This window comes from Quercus robur, chromosome 3 (genome assembly GCF_932294415.1).
Source record: "Quercus robur chromosome 3, dhQueRobu3.1, whole genome shotgun sequence".
Lineage (NCBI taxonomy): Eukaryota > Viridiplantae > Streptophyta > Magnoliopsida > Fagales > Fagaceae > Quercus > Quercus robur.
Genome location: NC_065536.1, coordinates 55,040,224 through 55,055,445, shown reverse-complemented (window position 1 = coordinate 55,055,445; position 15,222 = coordinate 55,040,224). Strand labels below are relative to the sequence as shown.

Below are 15,222 nucleotides of genomic sequence, written 5' to 3'. Positions count from 1 at the left end.
GTTATCCGAGATGAGGGTATGAGGGACTCCGAATTTGGTGACAATGTTTTTCCACACAAACTTCTTGGCGTCTACGTCCCTGATGTTTGCCAAGGGCTCAGCTTCAACCCATTTGGTGAAGTAGTCCGTGCCGACTAGTAGGTATCTCTTGTTACCTGCTGCTTTGGGGAAAGGGCCTATGATGTCTAAGTCTCATTGCACGAACAGCCAAGGGCTGGATAGAGGATTAAGGACTCCTCTCGGTTGATGCATGTTTGGCGTGAACCTTTGACATTGATCACATTTCTTTACATATTCCTGTGCTTCCTTTTGCATTTTTGGCCACTAGTAGCCTTGAGTGATAGCCTTGTGTGCCAAAGATCTACCTCCGATGTGACTCCCACAAATCCCCTCGTGTAATTCTTCCAGCAGTAATTCTGTTGTTTCAGGGTGTATGCACAACAAGTAAGGCTCGGAAAACGAGCATTTGTATAACTTTTGGTCCTCGGACAACCAGAACCGAAGAGCCTTCCTACGCACCTTTACTGCTTCTGATTTTTCCTCAGGCAGGATGTCGTCCTTCAAGAATGATATTATGGGGTCCATCCAGCTAGGCCCCACCCTGACTTGGTGAACATGGATCATTTCTTTCTCTACCCCTGCTGGTTTGTACAAATCTTCCACAAGGATGACCCGAGAAAGACCTTGTGTCGAGGAGGTAGCAAGCATGGCCAGGGAGTCAGCATGAGTGTTTCCACTTCTGGGGACGTGCAACAAGTTGAAAGATTCGAATCCTGACCGTAGGTGCCCCACTTGACTTAAGTACCTCTGCATTCTTTCGTCCCTCGTCTCAAATTCTCTTTTTACTTCGCCAACGATTAATCTCGAGTCCGAGAACATCTCTATCGCTTTCCCGCCCATTTTCTGAACCATGGTCATTCCCATTAGTAGGGCCTTATATTCAGCCTCGTTATTTGTGGCCGAGAATCCCAATCTTAGCGATTTCTCAATAGTGATCTTCTTGGGGGATATTAATACTATTCCCACCCCGAACCCCTTTTGGTTTGCTGCGCCATTGACGTACACTTTCCAAGATAACGGGCCCTGTTGGGAGATCATGCCAACCGATTTTCCATCCATGTGTTGCGCTTCTGTCACTTCTTCCAATGGGGGTTCAGCGAACTCGGCCACCAAGTCCGCGAGGACCTGGCCCTTGACAGAGGTACTAGGCATGTACTTGATATCAAAAGCCCTTAGGATTATGCCCCATTTAGCAATCCTCCCTGTGTAATTAGCATTTCGAAGTATAGCTTTGAGTGGGAGTTGAATCAGGACGACAACTGTATGCGCTTGGAAGTAATGGGGAAGCTTTCGTGTGCTTAGCACCACCGCCAAGACTGCCTTTTCTAGTGGTAGATACCGAACCTCGGCCTCATGTAGTAATTTGCTTACATAGTAAACTGGCCGTTGTACGCCATTGTCAACTCGTAGCAATACCAAACTTACAGTGTGAGGGGCCACGGTGATGTATGCGAATAGGACCTCATCCACCTTAGGACTAGATATGATAGGTGGCCGTGATAGATATTCTTTAAGTTGTTGGAAAGCCAACGCACACTCTTTAGTCCATTCGAATCCTTTTCACATTTTCATCAAGAGGAAGAAAGGTCTGCACCTATCCGCCGACCAAGAAATAAATCGATTCAGGGTGGCAGCCATTCCAGTAAGTTTCTGGACCTCTTTGGGATTTCGAGGTGGTTGTAAACTGTTAATGGCTTTGATTTGATCGGGGTTGACCTCAATACCCCGGTGAGTCACCATGTATCCCAGGAACTTGCCTGATCTGACACCAAATGAACACTTGGAAGTGTTTAGGCGCAGCCTATGTTTCCTCAGGATTTCAAAGATGCTTTCGAGGTCTATAATGTGCTCGGACACCACCTTACTTTTCACCACCATGTTGTCTATGTAGACCTCAATGCTTTTGCCTAACTAGGATTCAAACATTCTTGTCATCATCCTTTGATAGGTTGACCATGCGTTCTTTAAGCCGAATGACATTACCTTATAGTGGTAGTTTCTAGTGGGAGTGACAAATGCTGTTTTTTCTTGATCGTCCAAGGTGAGTGGTATTTGATGATATCCCTGAAAGGCGTCTAAGAAGCTCATCCGAGGACAGCCTACCATTGCATCTATCAATTGGTCTATCCGAGGCATAGGGAAGGGGTCTTTTGGGCAAGCCTTATTCAGATCTGTGAAGTCCACACACACTCGCCACTTCCTGCTCATCTTCTTCACCACTACGGTATTGGCCAACACCCCTGCCTTTTTGAGCTTCATCACCTCTTCCCTAACAGCTTTTGTATGTTCTTTGGATGGGCACCGAGGCGGTTGCTTCTTGGGAATGATGGATGGGTTAACGTTCAAATGATGGCAGATAAAATCTGGGTCTACCCCCGGAGCTTCATAAGCGTCCCATGCAAACACATCAATGTTCCTTTTGAGGAATACCAACAGCTCCTTCTCTTGAGGGGGTAGTTGAGCCCTAACCTGAAAGAACTTCTCCAGATCACCACCTATGACAATTTTTTTCCAAATCCTTGCATTTGGGCTCTTCGGCTGGCCCATGGGATGGCGACTCCGGAGTTTTTAATTGCTATAAGCCCCTTTCGGTAGTGGTCGATGAGCTAGTTTCGTGTTGCCGTGAGATGGCGGCCATAAGGCATTGCCGAGCCACAGGTTGATTTCCCATAATTTCTTCGACGTGGCCCCCCGAGGGGTATTTTACTTTCTGGTGCAGGGTGGATGAAACGGCTTTCAGAGCATGGAGCCAGGGTCTAGCCACAATAGCCGTGTAGGAGGAATAGGCATCCACCACGATGAAGTTTACCTCCACCACTTCCGATCCAGTCTATATGGGTAGTCTGATTTGACTCTTTGGAATAACAGTCTTCCCCTCGAAACTAATCAGAGGGGAATTGTAGGTTGTCAGGTCCTCGGGTTTAATCTCAGCCCCTTTAACAAATCGGGGTACATGACCTCGACAGTGCTACCCTGGTCTACTAACACTCTCTTTACATCATACCCTTCTATCCTAAGTGTGAACATCAGAGCATCGTCGTGGGGTTGAATGGTTCCAATCTTGTCCTCGTCTGAGAAGCCCAGAACTGGTCGGATTTCCACTCTAGTTCTTTTGGGCTTTGGATCATCTCTTGGCGGGAAGTCGAGCTACGGACATTACTCTGGAAGGGCAAGAACCGGTCCTGCCGGGAGCAGCGAAGATAACATTGATAGTTCCCAAGGGCGGTCTTGAAGAATCATCCCTTATGGGTTCCGAACTTGTTTGGCCCCTTCGGCTACTGGTGTGATGCAACAGATGTTTCAGCTTCCCTTCTTGGACTAGCTGGTCCAAATGGTCCCAAAAATTCCTACAATCCTCTGTAGTGTGCCCTTGGTCCTGATGGTACTGGCAATAAAGGTTTTGGTTTTGTCTCAAGGGGTTCCCAGCCATCTTGTTTGGCCATTTGAAGAACGGTTCGTTCTTAATCTTCTCCAGAACCTGGTGCATCGGTTCTCGGAACACTGCATTGACCGTCTGAGTGTTGGTAGGTCCTAACTGACCACCGAAATCTCTCCGTGGCCGGCTATTATTGTATTGGTCCGACCTAAAATCCCTTCTTTCCTGAGGGATAACCTTATCCTTTCCTTTATCCATTTGCTGGTCTTCCTCGACCCTCTTATACTTGTCAATACGGTCCATGAGTTGGTGCAAATTGGTGACAGGTTTTCCCGTTAGGGACTTCCTTAAGCCATGCTCGGTCGGGAGGCCGCTCTTGAAGGTGCTGATGGCGCCGTCTTCAAAGTTACTGTCCATCTCATTGTACATCTCCCAATATCTGTCCGAGTATGTTTTCAGGGTCTCTTTCTCTCTCATACTCAGGGATAGTAGGGAAGATAGGGGTCGAGGGACTTTGCTGCAGGTGATGAAGCAAGAACCAAATGCCTAGGTGAGCTCCTTAAAGGAGTTTATGGAATCGGCCTTCAAGCTATCAAACCATCTCATTATTATGGGTCCTAGGCTGGATGGGAAGACCTTGCACATTAGGGCTTCGTCTCTGGAATGGACGGCCATTCTCTGATTGAAGTGGCTCACATGCTTTACTGGGTCCGTCTTGCCATTATACATGGTAAACGCGGGCTGAGTGAATCGCCGGGGGAGTTCTACTCACTCAATTCTTCGCATGAAAGGCGACTTGGAGATTTGATCCAACGCCTTGCCCATAGCGTTGTTTCCCACACCTTTTCGAAGGGGGCTCTTATGCCTATGCTTGTGGTGGTGCTCCTCTTTGTAGGAGAAAGACTTGCTGGGCGGGGTCTTTGACCTTCATCTGTAGCTACCATCCTCTTCACCGTTAAGGGAGGTGTCCGAGTTGGAGGAGGCTTGCCTTCGCTGTGCATGGCATAACTTTCTCTTCAGCTGGTCGACTTCCAGCTGCAGCGCTCTGGTATTCTCTTCTTGAAAAGATGGCCCTTTCCCTATGACTGGCTTCTTTCGGTTTGGGCAATATGCACACTCCCTTTTCGATCCCTTCTTTGCTTAAGGTTGACGAAAGGGTTTTGACGTTGGGATCATATGGATTCTGCCTGTCGTAGATTTGAACCTGCCATGGTTAAACGTTGAGCTCACTAACACCCAAGTATTCCTTCCCACAGATGGCGCCAATTGTAAGGATCAACTTTAGACTTCTAGCCTAACGGATATATGGACTTAAGCCCAAAACAGCCTAAAACAATAAATTTGTAGAAAATGGGTTGGGAAACTGGGCTTGCGTGAACCAAATAACATAAAAACAGGTTTTGATGCTAAAAAGAGAAAGATAATAGAAGTTTGTTAAGGAATAATGTTCTCGGATTGGTTCGAGGACGCTGATTCTTAGATATTTTATGCTTAAAGCTCTATTACAGATTTGTTTACAGTTTTTCTTTCCCCCCTCCCCCCCCCCCCCACCCCATGGAGGGTTTTTCACGTTATATAGCCCTCTTTGGACCATCTTGATCTTACACTTATTGATCATCTGAGCCCTTACTTGAGTACCTGTTCCATCAGACACCCTCTTTGGCTTTCTGTGAGTTGCGTTCACCGAGGTAGTACTGTTTAGAGGTCTTCTCCACATAAATGCAACCAGAAAAAGTAGCTATAGTGCATTTAATGCGGTGATAGCAGTTTTCCCTTAGATACTTTTGAGTTTCCTTCCTTCTTGCACATTCATGAGACACATTCCTATTGCTGGAGCTTCTTGGAGGGTTACCTTAGTTGCTGGAATATGTGCTTGAGCTGTCTTTATCATATCCGAGGAGGAGCCTCTCCTCAGATCACATTCCGTTCATCCCTCATTTATAAGTCTCCCAGTGGGAAACCTTGATAACTACCTGCTTCTCCTCGGACAAAGGCCCAAGGCCCAACATGTCATTTTGGGCCTTTATCCCTACACTACATGTACAATATCAATTCACTATCATTGTTCGTGAAATTCTTCTAAATACAACACAAAATAAAAAGAATAAATTGGTTCAATAATATCTCCTAAATTAATTAGGGATAGGTGCATAGGATCATTTAGCTCAATTACAATTTGTTACATTAATGATCTTCACATACGAAATATCTAAATAGAAACAATATAAAAAATATACTCATTAGTTAAAAAAAATAGCGAAAATTTGAATAATTTAATTTGTATGAAAGCTAACAAATGCAAAATCTAATTTTGATTCTAATCAAATTTTATCTAAGATTTGGTTTTATAAATATATATACATATATATATATATATATATATTTATTACCTAGGTTTATTTATATTGGACTCTTCATTTTCTACATTGAATTAACTCACTTGGCACAAAAATTAGAAAAATTTAGATTAGATGGAATACGTGGCACAAAATTAAACTCTAATTGAAATCCAATTTTTACGCTAAATTAATTCACTTGGCATAAAAATTTAAAAACTTAGATTAGATGAGACACATGATGCAAAATTAGACTCAAATTGAATTACAATTTGAAAACTAATTAGATTTTATCTTAACTTTACCTATATATATATATATACACATACACACATATAGATTAGTGTGTAACCATGTGCGTATGGGTTCAAATTATAAATTTTTTTTAGAATAGGTTCAAATTATGCATGATATTAGCTTACAATTTTTTTAAACCATACATTTTTAAAGTATGTAATGGTTTCTCATTATATATGAGATTTAGAATTTAATTGGACTTAGACTCTTCGGTTTTTGCACCCAATAATTCACTTACCACAAAAATTAAAAAAATTAGATGGACACATGGTGGAAAATTAAACTCTAATTGAAATTCAATTTAGAATCTAATTGGATTTGGACTTTTCAATTTTTACACTCAATAATTCATTTTGCATAAAATAAAAAATTAAATGAGACACGTGACGCAAAATTGAGAATTAAATTAAAATCTAATTGAATTTTTTCTATGCTTTGGTTATTAATATATATAAATATATATATATAGATAGATAGATAGATAGATAGATTGACTGATTGATTGATTTTATGAAACAAAAACTTTCATAACAAACCCTAAATTAGTGGGAAAACATTTTTCTGTTATTTGGGCCATTTGGGAGTCTCAAATGGAAAAATAAGCCTCAAGTTTGAAATATACGTGGAATTGAGAAGAAAAGCGGTTAGTTCAAGCTAAAAGAAAGGGGAAAAAAGAGTAAAAAGACAACATTTGGTCAACTACGGTGGACAATGGTTGGCTGTTGAGAAACAAAGGTTACTATCGGAAGTTTTTTTTTTTTTTTTTTTCTTTTTTTAGGTAAAAAATTCTAGAAACGTTTTTCGCTTTCTTCTTTCTGCCGAAACAAAGTTATTATAAAGAATTAGGTAAATTTCACTAACATATAATGAGATTTGGACTAATACCAAACAGATCCATGACTTTTTAAAACTAGCTAATTTAGTCCCTAAATAATTAGTTATTTTTCTCAACTGTTTTAGGGACAAAATTGGTGTTAGAAACTAAACTAGTTAGTTTTGAAAAGACTTAGAGTTCGTTAGCATTAGTCCAAATTTCAGGAGGTGTAAATGAAATTTAACAAATAAATAAACAAAACAAACAATAGTATGTAAAAAAAGTAACCCATTAAAAATTTATATTATTAAAATAAGTGTTGTTTAGATTTTATTTTGCAAAAGTTTATATTTACTTTGTGAGTTACTTTGATGCAAGTAGTCTTATTTACTCGTAATAAAAAAGTCTGGGGGGGTTCAAGAGAGACCCAATGGTTCAAGTGCCTCTTGTGGTGCTTGGGTACCAAAGTTTGAAACCCCCACCATAATTTACCTAGCAAAAACAAACCTCCCAAATGGGAAGATAACTTTGCATTCTATTTGGGAGCTTTGGAATCAAGCACCATGAGCCTTGATTTGCGCTTGGATAAAAATGATATATAAACTTTCACATATTATAATAATAAATAAATAAATAAAAAGCTTTAAATTGGGAATCTATTTCGTAACCATCTAAAAAGCTAGATTTTTACAAAATTTTCTGTATTAGTATTCAATAATATACCAGATTATATACAAACATGAAATTATCAACTACTCCTTGATTAAGATACAATTGTCACTTGCGAAGAATTTAGAACTCAATGGTATTGTGTTGAACTTGAACCTTTCCTCTCCACTTATTGTATAGGAAAACAAAAATATAATTCATTCAGGAAATGGCTTGGGTCATTATGCATTGGACCTGTTAGGAAGCAAACACATGTCAAGCACTTGCTATATGTCCACATCCTTATAGATCCAGTGTATGTACAAGAACACTAGATCCAAGCCTTGCCCATTTATCTAATTCCAAAAGGTTTGCGCATGTATAACAAAACGTATGTATGAGACCAATCCTTGCCCACCCATCTAAATCTATAAGGCCTTGTAAATAATGATAATGGGGTAAATAGGTGTGGAGTTACTTCGAACTTTCTTGCTGAGCTCTGGGCTCTCAGAGATGGCCTTTGTTGCGTAGACAACGAATTGGATGCTAAGTCTATTGTTGACCTAGTTTCAGGTTAAAAAACCCCTAATAGCCTTGTCTTTTCTCTTGTTAATGATTGAGGCTATTGGCTTTTCCAAATTCCCCAATTGAGGCTAGTGCATTGCTTCAGGAAGGCAAATAGGTGTGTTGACTCTAAGCAAAGCCTTTGAATATGATGCCTTTATTTTGTATGATGCTCCTCTGCCCCAGTTAGAGGATGTTTTTTATTTTGACTTCTCTATATTGTATTCTAACTGGCAGTTCCTTGAATCTATGTTCCCCTTAGTTTTGTTTTATGAAATAAACACGAAAAAACATCCTGTGGCACGAATTACATAAGTTCTTTTTTTATTGGATAAATACGGATTAATATTAAACATAATAAATTAAGTTTCCTACAAAACTTTTAGGGGTTAACGAAGTGGATTACAAATAAATTGAAGGAGAACACCAAAAAATCATATAATTTTTTTTCCTTTAAGTGAGCATGCCCTCATAACGATTACCATTTTGATGGATGTGAGCAGACCCTTCTCCAAGTTATTCACAAGGGATTTATAGTTTTTTATTTTTATTTTTATTGGTTAAAATGTAAAGTATGACTTCTAAGTTTAACTCAAATTTATTTTGGTTATTTAACTTTATTTTTTTTCAATTGAGTCCTTTAAGTTTTAAAGTTATTCAATTCAAGTATTTTATCTAATTTTGTCAAAAATTGCTCTTAAGTATGCAGTTAACTAATGAAAAAAAAGTATTTTATACAAAAAATTCTAAGATAAAAAGTCTATAAATATTTTTATTAATTTTATAGATTTTTTTGTGTGAAAATAATATTTTTATAGCCAACTTTTTAACAAAATTAAATAATACTTGAATTGAATAAATTTGAAATTTAGAAAAATCATTTAAACGAAAATAAAGTTAAAAAACTAAATTTTTAATTAAACTTAAAAGATACAATTTACATTTAAATTTTTTTTTTTTAACGACTTGGAGTGTACATATTTTCATTAAACCAAAAGAACATAATTATATGGCTTCAAAAAAAATATATATATAAAAATTATATTTTTCACAAGATTCACTAATATTTTAATGATTATCCCTAAGAGAAAATAACTCTCCATGTCACTCAATGGATAAAATAATGAAAATCCATATTTTTTTTTCGCGCATTAATTGTTGACTGTTGGTGATCCGAGAAACCCGAATTTTTGGCGCCAAATTCTAAGTGAAGTGATTAAAAATTCCCCCTATCACTTCAGCCTGCCCGCGGTCAGCTAACTTAACGGGCAGCCACTCCTCTCGTCAATCTCTCTCATACCTATCAATCTATCTCTATGTGTGCTTATGTCACAGCACAGTCTCCTTTCGCCTCGGGTTCTCTTTCTCTCTCTCTCTCATTTGTAATAAAAGAACATTGAACACTGACACGAAATAAAATAGAATTGGTTGGACGGCACTATTTTCACAATAAATTTTAAATATAAAATTATTATTTATTTTTATTGTTCAAGAAATTTGTGAATTTAGATTCAAAAGTCATTTAAGTGTTCCCGTTTGGTGGCTTATTTTAAGTAATTTTTTGAGCATTTTTAAACATATTTATATGTATTTTTACATACTTTTTCATTTACATATATATCAAAAATACCGTAAAAATATCCAAATAACATTATTCAAATCACTCTACCAAACACCCCCTTATCATTTATGAAAATATTGTATTTTAGGAATAAAAAATTATTTCTTTTTTTTCCTCCTTTCCACATTTAAAGCGTATCTCACTATTTATTATCTTTTCTCTGTCTCCTCGCTTCTCCAAACTCTCTCTATTCCTATTTTTGATTTTGAGAGTTTCACTCGAATCTAATTCCCAAACCAAAGCAACCCTTTTAATCTTCCTCTCTCACCTTTTATAAAAATTAACCCTTTTTCCCTCTCTCACTACTTTCCCACCCAGTTTCATTATATTCCCTTATTATTATTATTCTTCTTCTATAATACACATCTCAAAGGTTTTTTTTTTGCTTTCTATTAAGTCAATCTTAAGATGGGGTTTTCAGAGCAAGCACTGCAACAAGCTGAAGCAGAAGATAAAAGCTGGGTTATTGCTGGAATTCCATTACGGGCTCCATTGAAGCCCATATATACGAAACCAGTGGAGAATGAATGGGAGGAAAGTGAGGAGTGTTTGAAGACTCCAACTGGGGAAGAATCAAGAATTCCAAAGCCTTTGAAGTGCCCACCTCCTCCGAAGAGGAAGAGAGTTGCTCCCATTCCCAAGTGTAATTATCGTGGTGATCAAGTTAGCAAGGTGTACTACTTTGATCCTTCAGAGTTAGAATCTCTGTTTATTCGGAGGGATAGCTAGTTCTTTTGTTTAGGCATGGAAATATTTGGTTCTATGTTTGTTGCTTTCGTTTCTTTTTCTTTAATTTCTCTTGTTTTATTAGGCTTCTTGTAGTGAGGTAGGTTTAGGTAGGACTAGATGTTTATGTACAGGCTCTTATTATTAATAAAAATTGGCTATTTAGGTGATTTATCATTGTGGATCCTTGAAGAAATTTTTTTCTTTGTTCTCAACTTTTTTTTTTTTTTTTTGAAGAAAACCTAAGAGAGAATTTTTTGAGAAGAAGATGATTGAATGACTCCATAAAATTAGATACAACACTTCAATAACATGTGTGCAACGAGGTTTGAATCTAAACACGTTGAGTGGAAGATAATTGAATGACTCATAAATTTATATATGTACTAGCTTCCAATAGCGTGTGTGCAACGCGACATGATTTGAATATAAACATTGAGTGAGAAGAATGAATATTTTTATTACTCTTTATGAGCTTCGTGATATATATATATATATATATGGTAAAATAAGAACAAAGTTCATTTCTTATGTGCTTTAACGTGATACACTGTTAAATTCAAAAAAATTAAACCTTAATTATCACATCTATCGCGTTTTAAATGGTGAAATGGTGGTGCAAGTTCACATTTATAAAGTGTGAAAAATGGGTGATGGTGGTGCAAGTTAACATTTGTAAAGAGTATACTCTGAACCATTACCTTTCTGTCAAATAGTCAAAAAAACATTTGTAAAGAGTGAAAATTGTAAAATAAAAAGGACTATTTTTTTTTTTTAACGGTAAAATAGGACTACTTTTGTGTTGTACATGGTGAAGGTATGAGATTTATTTAAAAAACATTTTAAAATTTTTTTATATATATATATTATTATCCTTGTTCTTATTATTCGTCTCTCTCTCTCTCTCTCTCTCTATTGGGAACTGTTTATGTTCATGCGTACGAACTATGAATGGAAATGCAAGTCAAAATCAAGCTAAGCAGCTAAAAGTTGTTAAACTCACGCAAGCAAAAAAGTAAATATTTTTCAATAGGATAATGTAAGAAGATGCTGCACGGATGCTACATAGCCAATTGACAAAGACAATTCCTCACTTGACGTTTATGTATAAGTACCTTTATGCTCTGCCATCATCCCCTCTTTAGACTTAAGAGAGTTTGGTCTTTGAGTGCCCCACACACCTATATGACCCCCCACCCACTTCGGACTCTATATAATTGGTGGGAAGGTTCTCTCTCTCTCTAACGCTAACTTTTCTCTGATTTCTCATCATAGAGGACAAAACACAAGTGGTAGGGAAAGATTAGAATCCTATGTAACTTGAATGGTTCTTATTTTGCACTTCCAAGCTCGATTTTTGAAGACCAATAATTGATACATTCACTTAACATAGTTTATTCAAAGTTTAATTTTTTGAAATAAAATATGGAACCCTTTATCATAAAGGTCGTACAAGACCCTTTGTTTATGAGTGGATAATCAATAATGGTCACGATTGTCAAGGTGTATCTGTTAAAAGAGTATATGTGTGACTAGGGGAAGTTCACCTACTAAACTGAAGTTTATTTTGTAGGTTAGAGTAAATGAATTGGGATCGGAGTCATAAATGGGGCAATAAACACGACCTAATTGTACTTGTTATTTAGTGGGTCATTTTTGGATCATATTACTGGCTGGATGGATGTACTAAGTTGATTCCCATTATTGGAGACCACATGGAGGGGAACAAAGTTGTTTGGCAATTACCATGCACTACTGAATGCAAAGAGGGAACATACGAATTTTTAATGTATGTTTATGGTAGAATATACTAGGGAATAAAATTTGTTTTGCGTTGTTTTTTTCATGTGTGAGTTGGCTAAGTTTATTTTTATTATCCATAAAGAGTTACATGTCATATTTATCCACTTATGTATTTAGTGAAAGTGATAATCAAACCATGATTATGGTTGAAGATTTAAAAAAAAAAAAAAAAAAAAAAAAAAAAAGACTAAAGTACATTTTTGACCCTTAAAGTTTGAGATTGTTTACATTTTGGTTCTTCATGTTTGATTTCATTTTTCTATATTGGTATTGTTGTCCATTTTCGTTAATAATCTAATGACATTGAAATAGACCTATATAAGTAACCTTCTTAATGGAAGACATTTATCTATCACTTAGCTATAAGATTACTAACAAAAATGGACGGCATAGAAAATATTAAATTGAACTCAAAACATGAAACGCCAGAATAAAAATTTTGAAACCAAAAAAACCAAAATGAAAACAACTTTTTTAATTTTTATTAAGTGTGCTAGGCATACCAGACTTACCCGAGAAGATTAAAGTTTAAACAATCACATGCTAAGTGTTCACTTTATGATCAGCATCACCAATTCATCTACAGCTTTCCCTGTGTCCACAAAATAATGGAAAGAAAGCTTAAAAGTGGAATCATCTTTGTATATATATATTTTTCTATCCTACACCATCATGTAGCCTGTAGGGGAGGATAAGATTTACTATGAAAGTTTTATTTTATCACGTAAAATATTAGTGCACTGGAATAAAAAGCTGGTGTGCAAACATCACATCTCAAGTACAAAATCCTTTTAATAAAAGAAAAGGTACAGGATCTTTATTCTTTAGTGCTCAGCTTAAAAAAAGAAGTACAAAATCTTTAGTGGGGTAATAATAATATTGAGCAAGCATAAATATTTTACCTAAAAATTGACAATATTCCGGTGCAGTGTATGAGAATAATTGAATGGCTGTCAGCAGGGCTCTGATTAATTAGCCATGAGGAACTCATTTTGATTGATTTACTTGTTGGCGACTTGGGGGGGGCCATTCACGCATTCATAGAATCATACTGGAAGAATTTCTATGATACAATGGGGTTGATGCTATATTTTTCAAAGGCTACAACACATATAGGCTATCGCATAGTATCTTGCCGGATAAGAAGTTTTGATTTATGCTTGTTTCAGTAGTTTGTATAAAAAATTGATTGATATATTAATATAAAAATAAGAATAATTATTACAAAGAAAACGTACTTTTAACATGATAGTAATTTCATAAATATAAATTTTTGTGTAAGAAGCTAAGGTCGGATTCAAATCCTCAAGACAAAATTTCATGGTACATATATATTTAAATTAAACTAGACTAAAATTTCTAACTAAAAAATAAATAAATAATAAAATAAATTAAATACCATAACTTGAATTTCATATTATATATATATATATATATATATATATATAACCAGCTAACCCAGTTTCTAGTGGGCCTGAGAGTCAAAAAGGATTAACAAATGAAACAAAAACAAAGTGACGTGAGCCGTGACCGCTAGCATCCACCGGCTTGTTTGACTGATTTATTCGTTAATTCCAATTTTGTCAATGATAGAACTCCCAACAGTGGGCGCCTCTGGTTCCTTAAATAAGTGCGTGAAATTAGCCTCCCTTAACTTCGATACAAATGGCATGTTTGGATGGAGGAGGAATGGAGGGAAGTAAAGTAGAGTTGGTTAAAAATAAATTAATTTTGTGTTAAATCTACTATACTCTACTCTACTCTACTCTCACTCTCTCTTCCTCTATCCAAACGGACCATAAGCATCTGTTTGAGATGCGCTTATTTTGCTGAAATTAAAAATTTCTCACTGAAAGTATTGTAGATAAAGGTAAAAGTTAGTTGAAATAGTACAGAGTACAGTAAGACCCATGAATAATACCAAAAAGTGCAATGTGACTAATGAATAGTAACAAAAATAAATTAAATGGTAAAATAAGTTGGTAAAATTAATCATGCCAAACGGACACTAAGGGTTTGTTTGGAATCTGTTTATTTTGCTGAAATTGAAATTTTTTTATTGAAAGTACTGTAGATAAAGGTAAAAGTTAGTTGAAATAGTACAGCAGGACTCATAAATATTACCAAAAAGTGTAGTGAAGCCCATAAATAATAGCAAAAATAAGTTGAATAGTAAAATAAGCTGGCTTTTTAAGCTGAGCCAAACGGACACTAAGGGTCTGTTTGGGATCTGCTTATTTTGCTGAAACTGAAAACTTTTTGCTGAAAGTACAATAGATAAAGATAAAAGTTAGCTGAAATAGTACAGTAAGACTCATAAATAGTACCAAAAAGTATAGTAGGGCCCATGAATAGTAGGAAAAAGAAGCTGAATAGTACAATAAACTGGCTTTTTAAGCTGGAGCCAACACACTAAATACAAATCTATTATTAAAAAAAAAAACTCAAAATCATTTAATTTTATCACATATTTTTACTAAAATTGTCTTTAACTTCTTTTAAAACTTTTAATTGTTTAAAATTCCTGTGAAGAAGTTAGAGAAAATTTTCTAATAGATAGGATGAATTTTTTATTTATTAAATAAGTATAAGATGATTGTTTTCTATCATTAGATTTTTTTTTTCTTTAAAAAAAAACACACACACACACATAAGCAAAAGGGAAAGAAGTTTTAAGTTTTAAGTTTTAACACAAAATCACACCACAAACTCTACTAAAAAATTATAATAACTTTTTAAGGGATTATGCAGTAAATTATCCTACGGGAAAAAAATTAACAATTAAGTGGAATTCAAACCTTTTTCTCAAAAAAAAAATTCAAACCAATCTTCAACAATTAACAATTGAACTGATTCGAACCCCTATAAATTACTCTAATCTCTTCTACCTTTTATTAAAAGTTTATACTTTTTTGGTACTTTAAAACTTTATTCAAACCTTTCTTGTGTTTCAAACGTATATGATGGACGGAAACTA

The 15,222-nt window shown here is 36.0% G+C and overlaps 3 protein-coding genes across 3 annotated transcripts; 1 reads left to right on the top strand and 2 right to left on the bottom strand.

The window, feature by feature from the left end:
* Window positions 1-324: 324 nt before the first annotated feature.
* Window positions 325-2,607, bottom strand: LOC126719806 (uncharacterized). Its single transcript, XM_050422320.1, has 3 exons — window positions 2,251-2,607; window positions 1,785-1,971; window positions 325-1,616 (listed from the first exon to the last, which is right to left on the bottom strand). Exons 1-3 carry the CDS (start codon window positions 2,605-2,607, stop codon window positions 325-327), a joined length of 1,836 nt encoding a protein of 611 aa, XP_050278277.1.
* Window positions 2,608-3,184: 577 nt separating this feature from the next.
* On the bottom strand, window positions 3,185-3,913 carry LOC126719805 (uncharacterized). Its single transcript, XM_050422318.1, has one exon. The coding sequence runs from the start codon at window positions 3,911-3,913 to the stop codon at window positions 3,185-3,187; it is 729 nt and encodes a 242-aa protein (XP_050278275.1).
* A 5,952-nt stretch (window positions 3,914-9,865) lies between these two features.
* Window positions 9,866-10,616, top strand: LOC126718422 (cyclin-dependent protein kinase inhibitor SMR6-like). Its single transcript, XM_050420602.1, has one exon. The coding sequence runs from the start codon at window positions 10,125-10,127 to the stop codon at window positions 10,443-10,445; it is 321 nt and encodes a 106-aa protein (XP_050276559.1). The 5' UTR covers window positions 9,866-10,124; the 3' UTR covers window positions 10,446-10,616.
* The last annotated feature ends 4,606 nt before the right edge of the window (window positions 10,617-15,222 follow it).